A 13,102-nucleotide genomic window follows, 5' to 3' on the forward strand; every position below is an offset into this window, starting at 1 on the left:
CAGGGCGTTGGGAGCCCTATGCAAATCAGGGATTGGCACAATAACCAATCAGCGCCGTGGCGGCAGAGGCGGTAGCCAATAGGGCGCGGCGTGCGGCGGGCGGGCAGTGATATCCGCGGCGCGGCGGCGGCGGGTCGGGCAGTGCGGCGGCGGGCGGCGCGCAGCGCGGAGCGGCGGAAGCGCTTGCGGTAAGGGCGGCGCGGCGCGGGCGGGGACGGCGCGGCCCCCGCGCGGTGTAACGGCGTTTGTCTCCCCGCAGGCGCCGGGACCCTCTGTGCGTGGCGCTGCTTGAGAGGCGAGGGCGAGGGGCCGCTGCCTGCCGGCCATGTCGGGCCGGGGGAAGTCCGGCGGAAAGGCGCGGGCCAAGGCCAAGTCGCGCTCGTCGCGGGCCGGGCTGCAGTTCCCCGTGGGGCGGGTGCACCGGCTGCTGCGGAAGGGTAACTACGCGGAGCGGGTGGGCGCCGGGGCGCCGGTGTACCTGGCGGCCGTGCTGGAGTACCTATCGGCTGAGATCCTGGAGCTGGCGGGCAACGCGGCCCGCGACAACAAGAAGACGCGCATCATCCCGCGGCACCTGCAGCTCGCCATCCGCAACGACGAGGAGCTCAACAAGCTGCTGGGCGGCGTGACCATCGCCCAGGGCGGCGTCCTGCCCAACATCCAGGCCGTGCTGCTGCCCAAGAAGACGCAGAGCTCCAAGAAGTGAGCGCTGCCCCCCATCCCCCTGCCCCCAGCTCCCTTCTCACCCCTGCCTCACCTCTTCTCCCGGTGGGGCTGCGGTTCCCCGTCCTGCCCCTCAGCCCTGGTCGGGTGGTGAGCCCTGGCAGCACCCCACCAGCCCTTCACTAGCTCCTCTGGCCTGGGCCGTGGCAGGGTGCTGGGTGAGCATGGGTGAGGTCAGGCCCTGTTTGTGCCCCCACTCTGCCTCTCTTCTCTCTGGAATAAGTGGGTTTGGAGGAGGCAGCTGGATCACAGTTGTTGGCAGTGGTGACATCTGGAGCCGTGCGGTTGGGTCACGGTGCAGAGCTGCTGGTAGCTGCTGAGGATTGTTGTAGCTGGCAAAGGGATGGACGCAGGCACCCCTGGCTGCCTCTCCCCTCCGCCAGCCCTGGGACTGTGCAGGGCCCCCCCGGCTGGCCCTGCTCGCCCCGGTGTGTACTCGCTGCTGCCGTGCCCCCGCCTCCATCCTCAGCAATGCCATCCTGGCCGCACTGCAGCTGCGAGGGCAGGGGGCTGGAAAACGTGAAGAGGAGAAAAAGTTTCTCCACTGGCAAGAAGTGGCTGTTAGTCTTAGTTTTGTTCATGGTAAAGCTAGTGCATTGCCTACTGTAAAGAAGCTTTAGTCCTATTTATTTTAAGGTCTCTATTTTTGGGTACATCCCTGTAAAGTCACCTCCTTGCAGCTCCCTGGCTCGGTGGGTGCTGGGGTACTCGGTGTTCCCACAAGCCGTGGGTCCCGGTAGCAGGGTGGGGTGGAGGCTGCGGTGACAAATCCCCTCGGAGAGCGTCGCAAGGTCAGGCGCCTGCCGGGAGCGGGAGCTGCCATCTTCTGCCATGGCTCCCCTCCTCTCCCAGCTGCAGAAGCCCTTCATCTCGCTGAGAGCTACCCTATACCCTGGTTGCACTTCTGGAAATTACATACTCTGTCTCTTTTTTGTTGTTGTTTGTTTGTTCAGCACTATTTCTGGCTCTGAGAAATAAAGTGATGATGATATCTGTTAACTGTAACCCTTTATGGATTAATATTTCTTTTGAAAACCACTAGAGTTTGTATTAGAGCCCACTCCTGGCTAGTGCCATGTTTATTTCCTGGCTGTGTGGCTAATGTTGAGCATGGGGGCAGGATAGCTGTCCCGTGACCCCGTGAATAGGTGATGCAGAGACAGCTTTCCTGCTGCCCAGCCGCTTCTGTGAGGCCGATCCTTGTGTGCATGCAGCAGTGTTGAGGCAGTCTGACCTAGACCTTCATCACACGGTTTTTAAGTCAGAAAAAAAGAGTATCTTCTGTTTATGTGCTGTAAGTAGCATGTGTTCAGCCTATTGAATCAGCTGTTAATCTTGTGGATGAAGTAACTTACCCTGGATCTGAGTTTAATGTTACCTAGAGTAGATGAACCTGGATGCTTGTCAGCTGGCTTAATGCAGGAGTATTTCATTCGGGTGTGTGGGAGTGGTGTGTGCGTTGGCATGGTGCTGATGGGGGTGTGGAGGTGTCCTACCGTTCCACTGGAGTGTCCTGACCTCGGTGGGTGGGGACAGCAGGGCACAGCTCCACTGCAGCAGCACAGACCCCCTGGGGTCTCTCTGCCTCCTGTAGGGCTGTTACCATCAGCGAGGTGGGGATGAGCAGTTTCCTTTCTGCTGCCCAGTGTCCTAGTGTCTGTATCCTAGTGTCTTGTTCTCTCCCTCTTGTTTTCTCCAGGACCAGCATTCTGTAAACCTGAGAGTGCTTTGTATTTCTTAGAAAAATGCAGAACTTGTGATTCTGAAAAGAATGGTGCAAACCTGATATCTGATTAAACTGGTTCCCTGTTGAATGCTCTTAAATGTGCTGTGTCTTGTCACCTCACCAAACTCACGGAATCTGGCAGGCTCTGGTGTCTGGGCTCTGTGCTCTCCAAGGGGAAGGACTAGTAACACACCAGGCAGGACAACTGCTAGACTGTGTGTTTGCCCTTCATTCAGACAGAGAGTCTTTTCCTACCCTGGGAGAAGATAATACTGTTGTCTGGTTCTTTTCCCTGCTGTGGGAATGCCACACTGCCTGTTTGTTCTGTCACAAGTGCTAGGAAGCTTCAGCTGCTCCTGGCTGGGTGCAGTGGAGGAGGAGTGAGGCTGGACCCAGGACCTTCCCCCAGTGCTGAAGGTGTCCCATGGGCTGCTCTAGGAGCCTTTGGGTGACCTTGCAGAGATGAGAAAATTCCCTTCAGAGATTCTGAAGGGAAGGAAGGAAGCTGGAGATGCAAGGCTGTTTGTTACTCTCATGCTCTCTCCTTTGTTGAACATTCCCAGATGGCTGTTCTGGAGGCTACTCTGCAAACCAGTATTGCACCCTGTTTGGGTTCTGGGGAGGAAGGGTTGTGGGAAGCTTGGATAACTCCCAGTGGTGTTAGGGTTGGTCTGTGCAGGGCTGTAGGAGGTGGGGGTGCTGGGCAGGTCCCTGTAGGGCAGTGTCACCTGCTGCCCTGCCAGCTGCACTGCCAGCACAGGGGGCTGCTGCCAGGAGCTTGCAGCCTCCAAGCTCCTGGCAGCACCTCCCTGGGTGTTGTGTGGCTCTGGTGAGGCTGCTGGAGTGGGGAGGCTGCTCTGACTGGGTGCTGGTGGCACACACAGTGCCCTCCACACCGAGCTCCAGCTGGGTTCTGAACTGCCTCAGCTGGGAAAGCTGGGATGTTGCAAGCCAGACCGAAGGAAATCGTGTCTGTCTCAGCAAGCATTGCTGAAGTGCTTGGCCTTTATCACCTCATAAACTCTACAGCTGAACATGGTTGTGACCAGGAGATTTGGAAGTCTTGGTCTTTACTATAAAGCTGGAATAAATATGGTCACTGTCAAGCCTGCAGCTTCAGGGACAGGTCTTGTTCTTTCTGGAGGGCTTTTATTGGTCCTGGCTCTTCTGAATGCTTCCTAGCACCAGAGCAGCTGAGCTCTTGTGAAGGACTTGAGCAGAGCCTTCCCCAGAGGTCAGGTGAAGCTGGAAGGGTGTCTCTTGGTCTGTGCTTCCCTTTTGGAGAGGGCTGGGAGGCTGCAGGATTCTTCCCTTGTCTCTTGGGTACCTGAAGACGGGGTGAGTCCTGACTGGGAGCTGAAAGCTGCCTGCTGTGGGAGGCTGCTGTGCATCACCACGTGCAGCAGAATCTCTGCCAGCTGTGTCCCTCAGCTCTGGCAGTTTGATGAGATGAATCACTGGCTCTTAAAAGTCCCCAGGGCTTGGGTTTCTCTCCAGAGCCTGGTCCTCATGGTTGGCAGCACCTGAGGGAGCTCACTCAGGGATGCCCCAGCATCATGGCTCCTGGCAGGCTCAGCCTGTGAGGTCAGGCAGCTCCAGACAGATTGGCACAGTGTCACCCTGCTGCCTTCCCTGTGCTGGGCAGCTGGAGGGTCACTGCCTTCCTTCTGCCTTCATCTGCCCACAGGAATGTGCCTGCAGGTCTGCCTGGAGAGGTGGTTACAGTTTGCTGTGCAGATGAGTGCCGAGGAGAGCTGAGCCCTGAGATGGGCTTGGTTTAACCTCCCCTGCTGGGGAGCAGGATGGCCCCTCTGCCCCCGTGTCCCAGCCCCTGGTAAGGGCATCCCCTCTGATCCTCCCTAACCTGCAGCTATTGACTAAGGACACAATGTGGGTCAGTGCCAGAATGCAGCAGATCTCTCCCAGGCTTGGGGTGGGCCAGCAGGATGGTGACTGCTGCTTCTAAATACAGACCTGGAGGGAGGCTGCAGCAGCCTCTGTAACACACCAGGGCTGGTCTCTTCCAGGGGCATGGCTGGCTTCTCTTCTGGATGTAGCAAAAGGAGGGCATTTCTTCAGGGAGTAAAACTTGCTTCCCTTCTCCCGGACAAAGGGATAAAGCAGGCCTGACTGGGCCCTGGAGAAAGGGGCTGTGCCTTTCCCAGGAGTGCCGAAAGGCCCTGCCATGGCCTGGTGTGACAGTCCCGAGGCCCAATGCCTGCTGTCCCTGTCACCTCCTCCCGGGGGATGCTGGATATGGGCCTGATCCATGCTGTGTTCCCTAGGCACGGGGAGCATGTCGATGCTCCAGCACAGCAGCTCGCCAGGGCTGGAGCAGCCCTCGGGCAATGCTGCTGCTGAAACTCCCCCTGGCTGGGGCCAGCAGCGGGGCAGGGCCGTGCTGTGGGGCTGGGAGCTGGGAGCTCGGGGCTGGGCTGTCCATGCTGGTCCCTCTCTGCTGCAGCTCCGGGGCACGGAGGGCGATGAGCTCGGCCCGCGGTGCCTCCCGCAGCAGGCAGAGCAAGATGGCCCAGATCCCGCCGGGATTTACGCAACCGCGCCGGTCGCTATAAATAGACAGCGCCGGGGGGCTCCGGCTCTGCCCGGCTGCCGCTCCTGCCTGCGGGGACGGGGACTGGGGACGCTCCCGGCCGGAGGGGGGCTCGGGCTGTGCCCCGGGAGCTGCCCTGTCCAACCCGGGTGCTGCAGGGGATCGGTGCCGGCTGGGGGGTGTGTGCTGCGGCTGTCCGCCGGGGCTACACCCGCCCCGCTGCTCCGGGAGCTCAGCTGCGCAACGATCGCGCTCCTCCCCTGCTTCCATGGCGAGGGAGCCTCCTCCTTCCTCTGCTCCTGCGCCCCACTCGGAGCAGAGTGTGGGCTCTGCGCATCAGCACCCGGACGGATCCCGAAGAGCAGGAAAGCCCCCCTGGGACCAGCCCCCTTACTGCCCGATCCCCGACGCCTGCAGGGAGCACACGGGAGAGTCGTTTTGTACCAATTTATTTGAAACGACGATAAAATGAAAAGGAAAAAAAAAAAAAGAAACCAAAAAACGACCCCACTAACCCAAACCCTCCCCAACCCACCCTCCCCCAGACTCATAAAAAAACATTAAAGGCCATTGCAGGTGCGGTCGGCGGCCGCCAGGAGGCGGCCACTCCTGCGCGCCGGGTCGTTGCCATGGCGGCGGGGCCGCGGGCCGCCAGGGGGCGCGCCGTGGCCCTTCGGTGCGGCCGCGAGCAGGCACGGCGCGCGGCGGGAGGGGCGGGGCCAGGCGGGGCGCGCGCGGGCGGCGGGAGCGGGACCGGCCCACGTGGCGCGGGGGGGGCCCCGTGCAAAATGGCTGCTATGGAAACCGGGCGGGAAAAATCCCCGTGAAGAACCGGGGGGACGGGGAGGGGGTGGGGGCCGGCAACCGTCTACAGGCGGGGAGGGGCACGGCCGAAAACAAAAGGGCGCGATCGGGGAAAAGCCGCGGAATCGGATGGGGGGAAAGGGATGGACAAAATAAGGCGGCAAGAAGGGGAAGGGGGGGCTGGGGCGGCCGCAGCCCCGCTCACCGCGCACGGCGGTGGCTGCGGAGGCGAGTCAGCAACACAAAGACAAAGCGGGTCCCCTGGGGTCTGTCCTCAGAGCAGTCTGTGCCGCCGGGCTCTCAGCCCGGAGGGCGGCGGGAGGCTCCCTGCGCCTCGGTCTCATGCCTTCCGGCTCTTGAGCGCCTTGGGCTTTGCCGACTTCTTCACCTTCTTGCCCCCAGGGGACGCGGCTCCCTTCTTGGTGGCCTTCTTGGCTTTGCCCTTGTCCTTCTTCGCCGCCGCACCGCCGGCTCCCTTTTTGTGCGATTTCTTCTCGGGCTTCTTGCTCTTGGCCGCCGGCTTCTCCGCCCTCCGGGTCGAGGAGACTGTCGCCTTCTTGAGGGACTTGTGGGCGCTGTTGCCCGCGCCCCCCTCCCCGCCGCCTTCCAGCTTCTTCCTGTTGAGCTTGAAGGAGCCGTTGGCGCCGGTGCCCTTGACCTGGAGCAGCGTGTCGTTCTGTACCAGTGCCTTGATGGAGTACTTCAGGTAAGTCCTGCCGTTCTGCTGGTCGAACCAAGCCACTTTCTTGGCCTCGTTATAGATCTTGGCCAGTGAGGAGCCATTGCGCTCTCCCAGCTTGCGGATCGTCTCCACCACTAGCTGGCTGTATTTGCCCGGCTGGTTCTTCTTCTTGTTGTTCTTCCTTTTCTTCGATGGCGACAACGAGGCGCCGCCGCCTCCTTTCGCCTTCTTAGCAGCCGCTTTCTTCTCCGGGGAGAGCGGCGCTTCCTCTGCCTCGGCCATGGGCAGATCGGTTTCTTCTAGGTCTACCGACATGGTTCGGCAAGTGGCGGGCCGCGGGCCGGAGCGGGTGGGGGCAGCGGCGGCGTGGCGGGGCCCGGCAAGCGCGCTGTGCCTGCTTCACTCGGTGCGCGTTCTGCCGGGGCGGGCGCCGCCGCCGCCTTTTATATGGGCACGGGGCGGACCACGTTGAGAACAACAACAGCCTGGTCCGCCGCCAGCCCCAGCCTGTGCTTCTTGGGGCTCGTTCGCGGGGCCCCCGCGCCGCCGCCCGGCCCACCCGCGCCGCCGCGCCCCGCGCCCCTCTGGCCCGGGCCCGCCGCCGCCCCCGCTCCCCCCGCCGCCCGCCGCCCGACCACCCCCGCCCGGATTTTGGGGGCGCGGCCGGCGCGGCGGCTGCACCGAGGAGGGGGGCGCCCAGTACGGCGGCGACTGGGGCCCCACCTCGGCCCCCCCACCCATCGCCCCCGCCGTCGCCCGCTGCCCAAAAGGGGCCGCCGCGGGCGGGGGGAGGCGGCGGGGGCCGGGGGGCGGTGGCGGCGGCGCTGGCCCTGGGTTCCCCGGAGGGAACTAACACAGGCGGCGCCCTCCCGCGGCCGCCGGCAGCAGCGCGGAGATGCCCCGCCGTGGCCGGGGGTCCCCGCCCCGGCGACTGCGGCCATCCCCCCACCGACCCTCGCCCCCCTGGTCAATGGGGGGAGGCACCCGGGGGAGCCCTGCTTGTCCGGTGTGACCCCCCCCTCCCTCCCGACGGCCTTCGTCCCGCAGCGGAGGATGCGAAAAGAGCGGCGGGGCCGGGGTAGGGCTGGGGAGGGGTCGGGAAGCCTCCCAGCCGGGCTCAAGACCGTGGGCGTGGGGGGAGTGTGTGAGTCCTGTCCGCCCCTGCAGCATCTGCGTGCCGTGGTGGCGGGGCGGGGGGCGTGAGCCCCGCTGCAGGCGCAGCTCTCTGTGGGCTGGGGGGAAAGGGGCAGCAGCGATGCTCTGAACACCGCACCCCCCATCCCTCATAATTCACCCCATCTCCCCACATCCCACCGGGGAAACGCGGCTGAGGGGGGAAGGGAGTGCCCGACGCCTCCCTGACCGAGCCCCGGCGCTGGGCCAGCAGGGGCCCATCTCCCCCCGCTCCTGGGAGTGGGATCCGTGTGCCCTCGCCGCGGGTGGGCCGGGAGGGCGAGTGCGCGGGGGCACCCCCGCGGGTGGGCCGGGACACGCGGGCACAGGCACGGGGGCGTGCCGGGCTGCGCACACACCCCTACACACGCACACACACACACAAATGCACACAGGCGTACGGACACACGCACATACACGCACACGGGCACACCCGCACACGCTGTCGCACCCCGCCCCCTGCCCACGCACGCCGAGCCAGCACAGGCCCGCCGCCCTCCCTTCCTCCTCGTCGCCCTCTCCCCATCCCCCGGCTCTCTCCGCCATTTCCCTCGCCGCAGCCCCCGCCGGACGAGTCCCGGCTGCCCGCGGTCTCGGGGTTCCGTGGGGTGCCGGATCCTGCCCAGCCGCGTGTGTGACCCATTCCCGAAGCGAAGCGGGTGCCCTGTCCCCACCCCGAGGAGAGAGCGGGTGCTCTCGGAACAGCGCGGCTCTGCCCCCCGTGCAGCCGTGCCCAGCACCCCAGTGATGAGTTCTGCCCGCCCTCGGGGGCCGGCCGGGCGCTCGGGCACGAAGAGAGGGCACCGACGGCCTCGGCAGCGCGGGCGGCCCCGGGAACCCCCACCGGGAACCCCTCGGAGCGCCGGGAGCATCGAGCACCAGCCCGGGACACGGCACCCACCGCCTGCACGGCTGTCACGGGCGGAGGTGAATGATGGGTACGTGTGTGTAACATGCAAACACACACCTGTACACGTGTAAATGTAACCCTGTAGCCGATGGAAGCTTACAGCTAAGCCGGCTATAGAGTGCGGTTTGTATGTATGTTGTGTCTGTTATAGATGTGTGATACCTAATAGTTGTTGTTTAATGTAATAGCTACAGTAAATTTAAAATAAACGTAAGTGCATGCATACACATAAAGACATAGCTATATGTTTAAAAATATTGACATAAACATATGAAAATTTAAGAACAATACATGCGTATAGGTGGGTGGATGTGCGAGCAGGGCTGGGCAGTGAGTGCACTGATCTCAGCCCGGCTGTGTGCCTGGGAGCAGCACAGGGATCCAGCACCAGCCCCCAGCCCCAGAGAGCCAGGGCTGTCAGTCAGGGCTCCTCTCCCTCCCCTCCAAGGACAGGGTCGGGAATGGAACACACCCGTGGAGAAATGTGTGTGAATAGGATGTGTGGGGGAGGCTGATTGTGTGTGAGAGGGAATCACAGAGAATAGGAGAAAACAGCCCCAACACACACACACAAACACACACACACGCACAGAGACATACACGCAGAGGCACACTCACACACAGACACACACACAGACGCACACACACCCCTGCACACACACATGCATGCACGCACACACACAGATGCACACAGACACACACACACCCATGCACATGCACACAAACACACACAGAGGCACACACACCCACGCAGACACACACACGCACACAGATGCACACACACCCCTGCACACACACACGCACGCACACACACAGAGACATACACACAGACACACACCCATGCACACACAGAGACACACACACATACACACACACCCATGCACACACACACACACACAGAGATACATACACACACACGCGCACAAACCCATGCACACACACACACACACACACAGACACACAAACCCATGCACACACACAGACACACATACACACACACACACCCATGCACACACACACACACAGATACATACACACACGCGCGCACAAACCCATGCACACACACACACACACACACACAGACACAAACCCATGCACACATACATACACACACCCATGCACACACACAGACACACATACACACACACACACCCATGCACACACACACACACAGATACATACACACACGCGCGCACACACCCATGCACACACACACACACACGCACACGCACAGACACACAGAGACATACACACACACACACACACACACACACACACACACACACAGACACACTGTATGGGCACAGCCAGTCTTGTTCACACGCACACGGCTCTCCTGTAGGTACGTGCATAGATCTCTACAGAGGCAGTGTGAGGGGCTCGCAGGCTGCTCTCTCTGCCTGTATATACCCACACATTGCCATCTATAGAAACGGGGGATGAGAGCGGGCGTGCTGTTCAGACATTCCCACTGTGCACACGCAGACATAATGCATGCAAAACATACTGATCTGGGGATAAGCTCTCACAGTCTTTTCTCCTGCCCTCTCTGTGTGCACACAGATCCATGCACACCGTTCTCTCTCACTGTATAGATGCATTTAGGTATGCATAGAGACACAGTGAGAGCTGGTCACACACATTGTTCTCTGTTGCTGTCTATAAATACATGTGCATATTTACCTGAGGGAAAGAGCAAGACCTATTGTCTCACATTTTCTATCACTCTCTCTCCCTGCCCTATATAATTGTATCATCTCTGTATAATTATTTCTCAGTATGTGATACATTATAGAGAGCAGAGGTTTTCTCACTCAGTACTGGCTGTGTATAATGTACAGGTCTACAGAGTGTTCTCTAATAATTATCTATATATTAATTTATACCATATAATTAGAGAGAGCATTGTTTATACATATTGTTCTCTGTTCATGTATATGCATATATACCTATATACTGAGCTGTTTTCACACATGACAGTCCTTTCTGTTCCTGTATAGATATGTATATGCATATATATATATATATATATATATATATATATATACACATCCCCTTATAGACACAGATGTTCACACGTAATTCTAACAGAAATAGAGAGTTAGGGGAGAGCTGTTCACACACATAATTTGCTCACTATATGGGTATACATATATTTAGGGAGAAAGCTGTAATAGATAGATAGATAGATAGATAGATAGATAGATAGATAGATAGATAGATAGATAGATAGATATAGATATAGATAGGTAGATATAGATATATATGTGTGTGTATAGGTATATGTATATATATGTGTGTGTAAATAAATAAATATATATATGCACTTCTATATGTAGAGAGAGCCTATTTTCTCACATAATTCTTCATAATTCTCTACATATTTATACATACATGATACATTATACATGTGTAATTTGGGAGACAGCACACACACAACTCTCTCTTGTTATATATAAATAAATGCACACATACACACACAAAGATCCTCACACAGCAACAGCTCGTGTGAAGAGTTCACCCTAACAATAGTCTCTGTTCACACATATCCTCTCTCTTGCCATATCTACAGATTTAGACATATATAAATAACAAAATGAGTGAGAACAATTCATACACACAGACACAGTTTCCATGACTCTCTCTCTCTCTTTGCCCCCCCATAAACTCTCTGTGATACATAAATATATGCATATCTATGTGTATATGTTGAGATATTCTCTCTCCATATGTACACACATGAGTAGAGTTACTAAGAGCCATTCTCACACACAGCACTCTCTCTTGCCTTATATATGAGTATATAGATACATATATATGTATATATACAGATTCATGCACAGTTCTCACTCTGTATTGTACTTAAAGAGCTGTTAACACTCACAGTTCTCTTCCTGTACATGCACACAGATATACATATTTATATACCTGAGAGACAGTTGTTCTTTCATACAGTTTCACAACTTTCTTGCTACACACATGTGCACACGCTCCATGTATGTATACATATATACACATAGATACTAGAGGGATGAAGTAGCAGGTATGGTATTTATAAAGTATATTTCTATGTTATATAGGCTATATATTTATAGATGTGCATATATACATGCACTGAACTGTTCAGAGAACTGTTTTCACATACAAACACTTTCTGATGTATATTCTCTATCTATACATATGTTCTCACCCATGAAATGCTCTTTTTTTTTTGTAACAGATAGACCTATATACATACATATATTTGTATATATATATATATATATAAACTTCCCACAGAGAATTCTCTTTATATATGCATATATACATATATAACTGGAGAAAGCACTGGTTCACACTCATGTACATATATAGAACAAGGACCTGTGAGCTGTTCACAAATGGGCATAATTCTCTCCCTCCATGTACATACACAGATCGGTGCTTAGAAAGGGATGAGAGCTCTGTGCATGCAAGTTCACCTGAAATATACTTATTTATTTATATACACACACATATGTATATATGCATCTCCAGAGAGAGAGCTGCTCTCTCACACACACACACACACACACACACACACACACACACACACACACACACACACTCACACTTTTCCCTTTCTATAATATACACACACACAAATATATGCATATATATTATATATGGAGGGCAGAGAGAGTGACCTGTTCATTCACATCTCTCTGCTTTATATGGATATGGATATGGATATTCACCAAGATTGTTCATACTAACACACAATCTCTTTTGCTATATATCCACATACATATGAATACATAATTCTGTGTATTATTACATACATAATTAGAGATAGCCACACACACACTGTATCCTTAAAAACACACAATGCCCTTTCTCTCCCTGCATGCACATATACATATATGTGAAATTGTACATATACATACAGTGAAATTGAGCTGCTCATGCTTTCTCTTGCTACACACACATACCTATGTGCATGTGTACAAATTTGAAGCACACACACAGAGCACTCCCCATGTCTCCAGCCACACACACTTTATTTAAACATTGATTTATATATGTAACTCATTCTTATACATGTAACTGATTGTGTGTCTGTCTTTTTTCTACCGTTCTTCCCATTTTTTCCTTTTTCCCCCAAGAAGGAGAGGAAGACCTACACAGAGCATGGTAAAAAATACTCCTGTCACATCCCTCCCCCTGTAAAAATGCATGTGGGGTATCTGTGTGTGGGTGTGAGGCTGTGGTGTCTCCCACCCTCTCTTCTGCCCCCATATGTAATATCTGAGATGCATATTCAGTGTGTGTGTGTGCATGTATTGATCTGGACATAAATTCTGTCTGCATGCATGTGTATATGGAGCAAGCACGAGGGAGCCAGTCATTCCCCCTCCCAATTCATACACAAATGTTCCCATATCCACCTCTACATCCAATTTAATTAGATATTTATTTATGTGTCTGTATTTTATTTTCTTTCTCTGCCTCCCTCCCCCTCCTCTCTTCCTCAAAGAAATATAAAAATAGCTGAACTACACTTATAGAGCTGCA

General features: G+C 55.9%; 2 protein-coding genes across 2 annotated transcripts; one reads left to right on the forward strand and one right to left on the reverse strand.

Moving 5' to 3' along the window:
• Positions 1-120: 120 nt before the first annotated feature.
• On the forward strand, positions 121-2,547 carry LOC132332324 (histone H2A type 2-B). The gene is made up of 2 exons (XM_059856515.1): positions 121-188; positions 260-2,547. The coding sequence occupies exon 2, from the start codon at positions 326-328 to the stop codon at positions 704-706; it is 381 nt and encodes a 126-aa protein (XP_059712498.1). The 5' UTR covers positions 121-188; positions 260-325; the 3' UTR covers positions 707-2,547.
• Positions 2,548-5,435: 2,888 nt separating this feature from the next.
• LOC132332325 (histone H1.10) lies at positions 5,436-6,932 on the reverse strand. The gene has a single exon (XM_059856516.1). The coding sequence runs from the start codon at positions 6,799-6,801 to the stop codon at positions 6,145-6,147; it is 657 nt and encodes a 218-aa protein (XP_059712499.1). The 5' UTR covers positions 6,802-6,932; the 3' UTR covers positions 5,436-6,144.
• Positions 6,933-13,102: the final 6,170 nt, after the last annotated feature.

Source organism: Haemorhous mexicanus, chromosome 11 (assembly GCF_027477595.1).
Source record: "Haemorhous mexicanus isolate bHaeMex1 chromosome 11, bHaeMex1.pri, whole genome shotgun sequence".
Lineage (NCBI taxonomy): Eukaryota > Metazoa > Chordata > Aves > Passeriformes > Fringillidae > Haemorhous > Haemorhous mexicanus.

Excerpts from the sequence above, each read along its gene's own strand:
- LOC132332324 (XM_059856515.1), top strand. The coding sequence starts at position 326 with ATGTCGGGCCGGGGGAAGTCCGGCGGAAAGGCGCGGGCCAAGGCCAAG.
- LOC132332325 (XM_059856516.1), bottom strand. The coding sequence starts at position 6,801 with ATGTCGGTAGACCTAGAAGAAACCGATCTGCCCATGGCCGAGGCAGAG.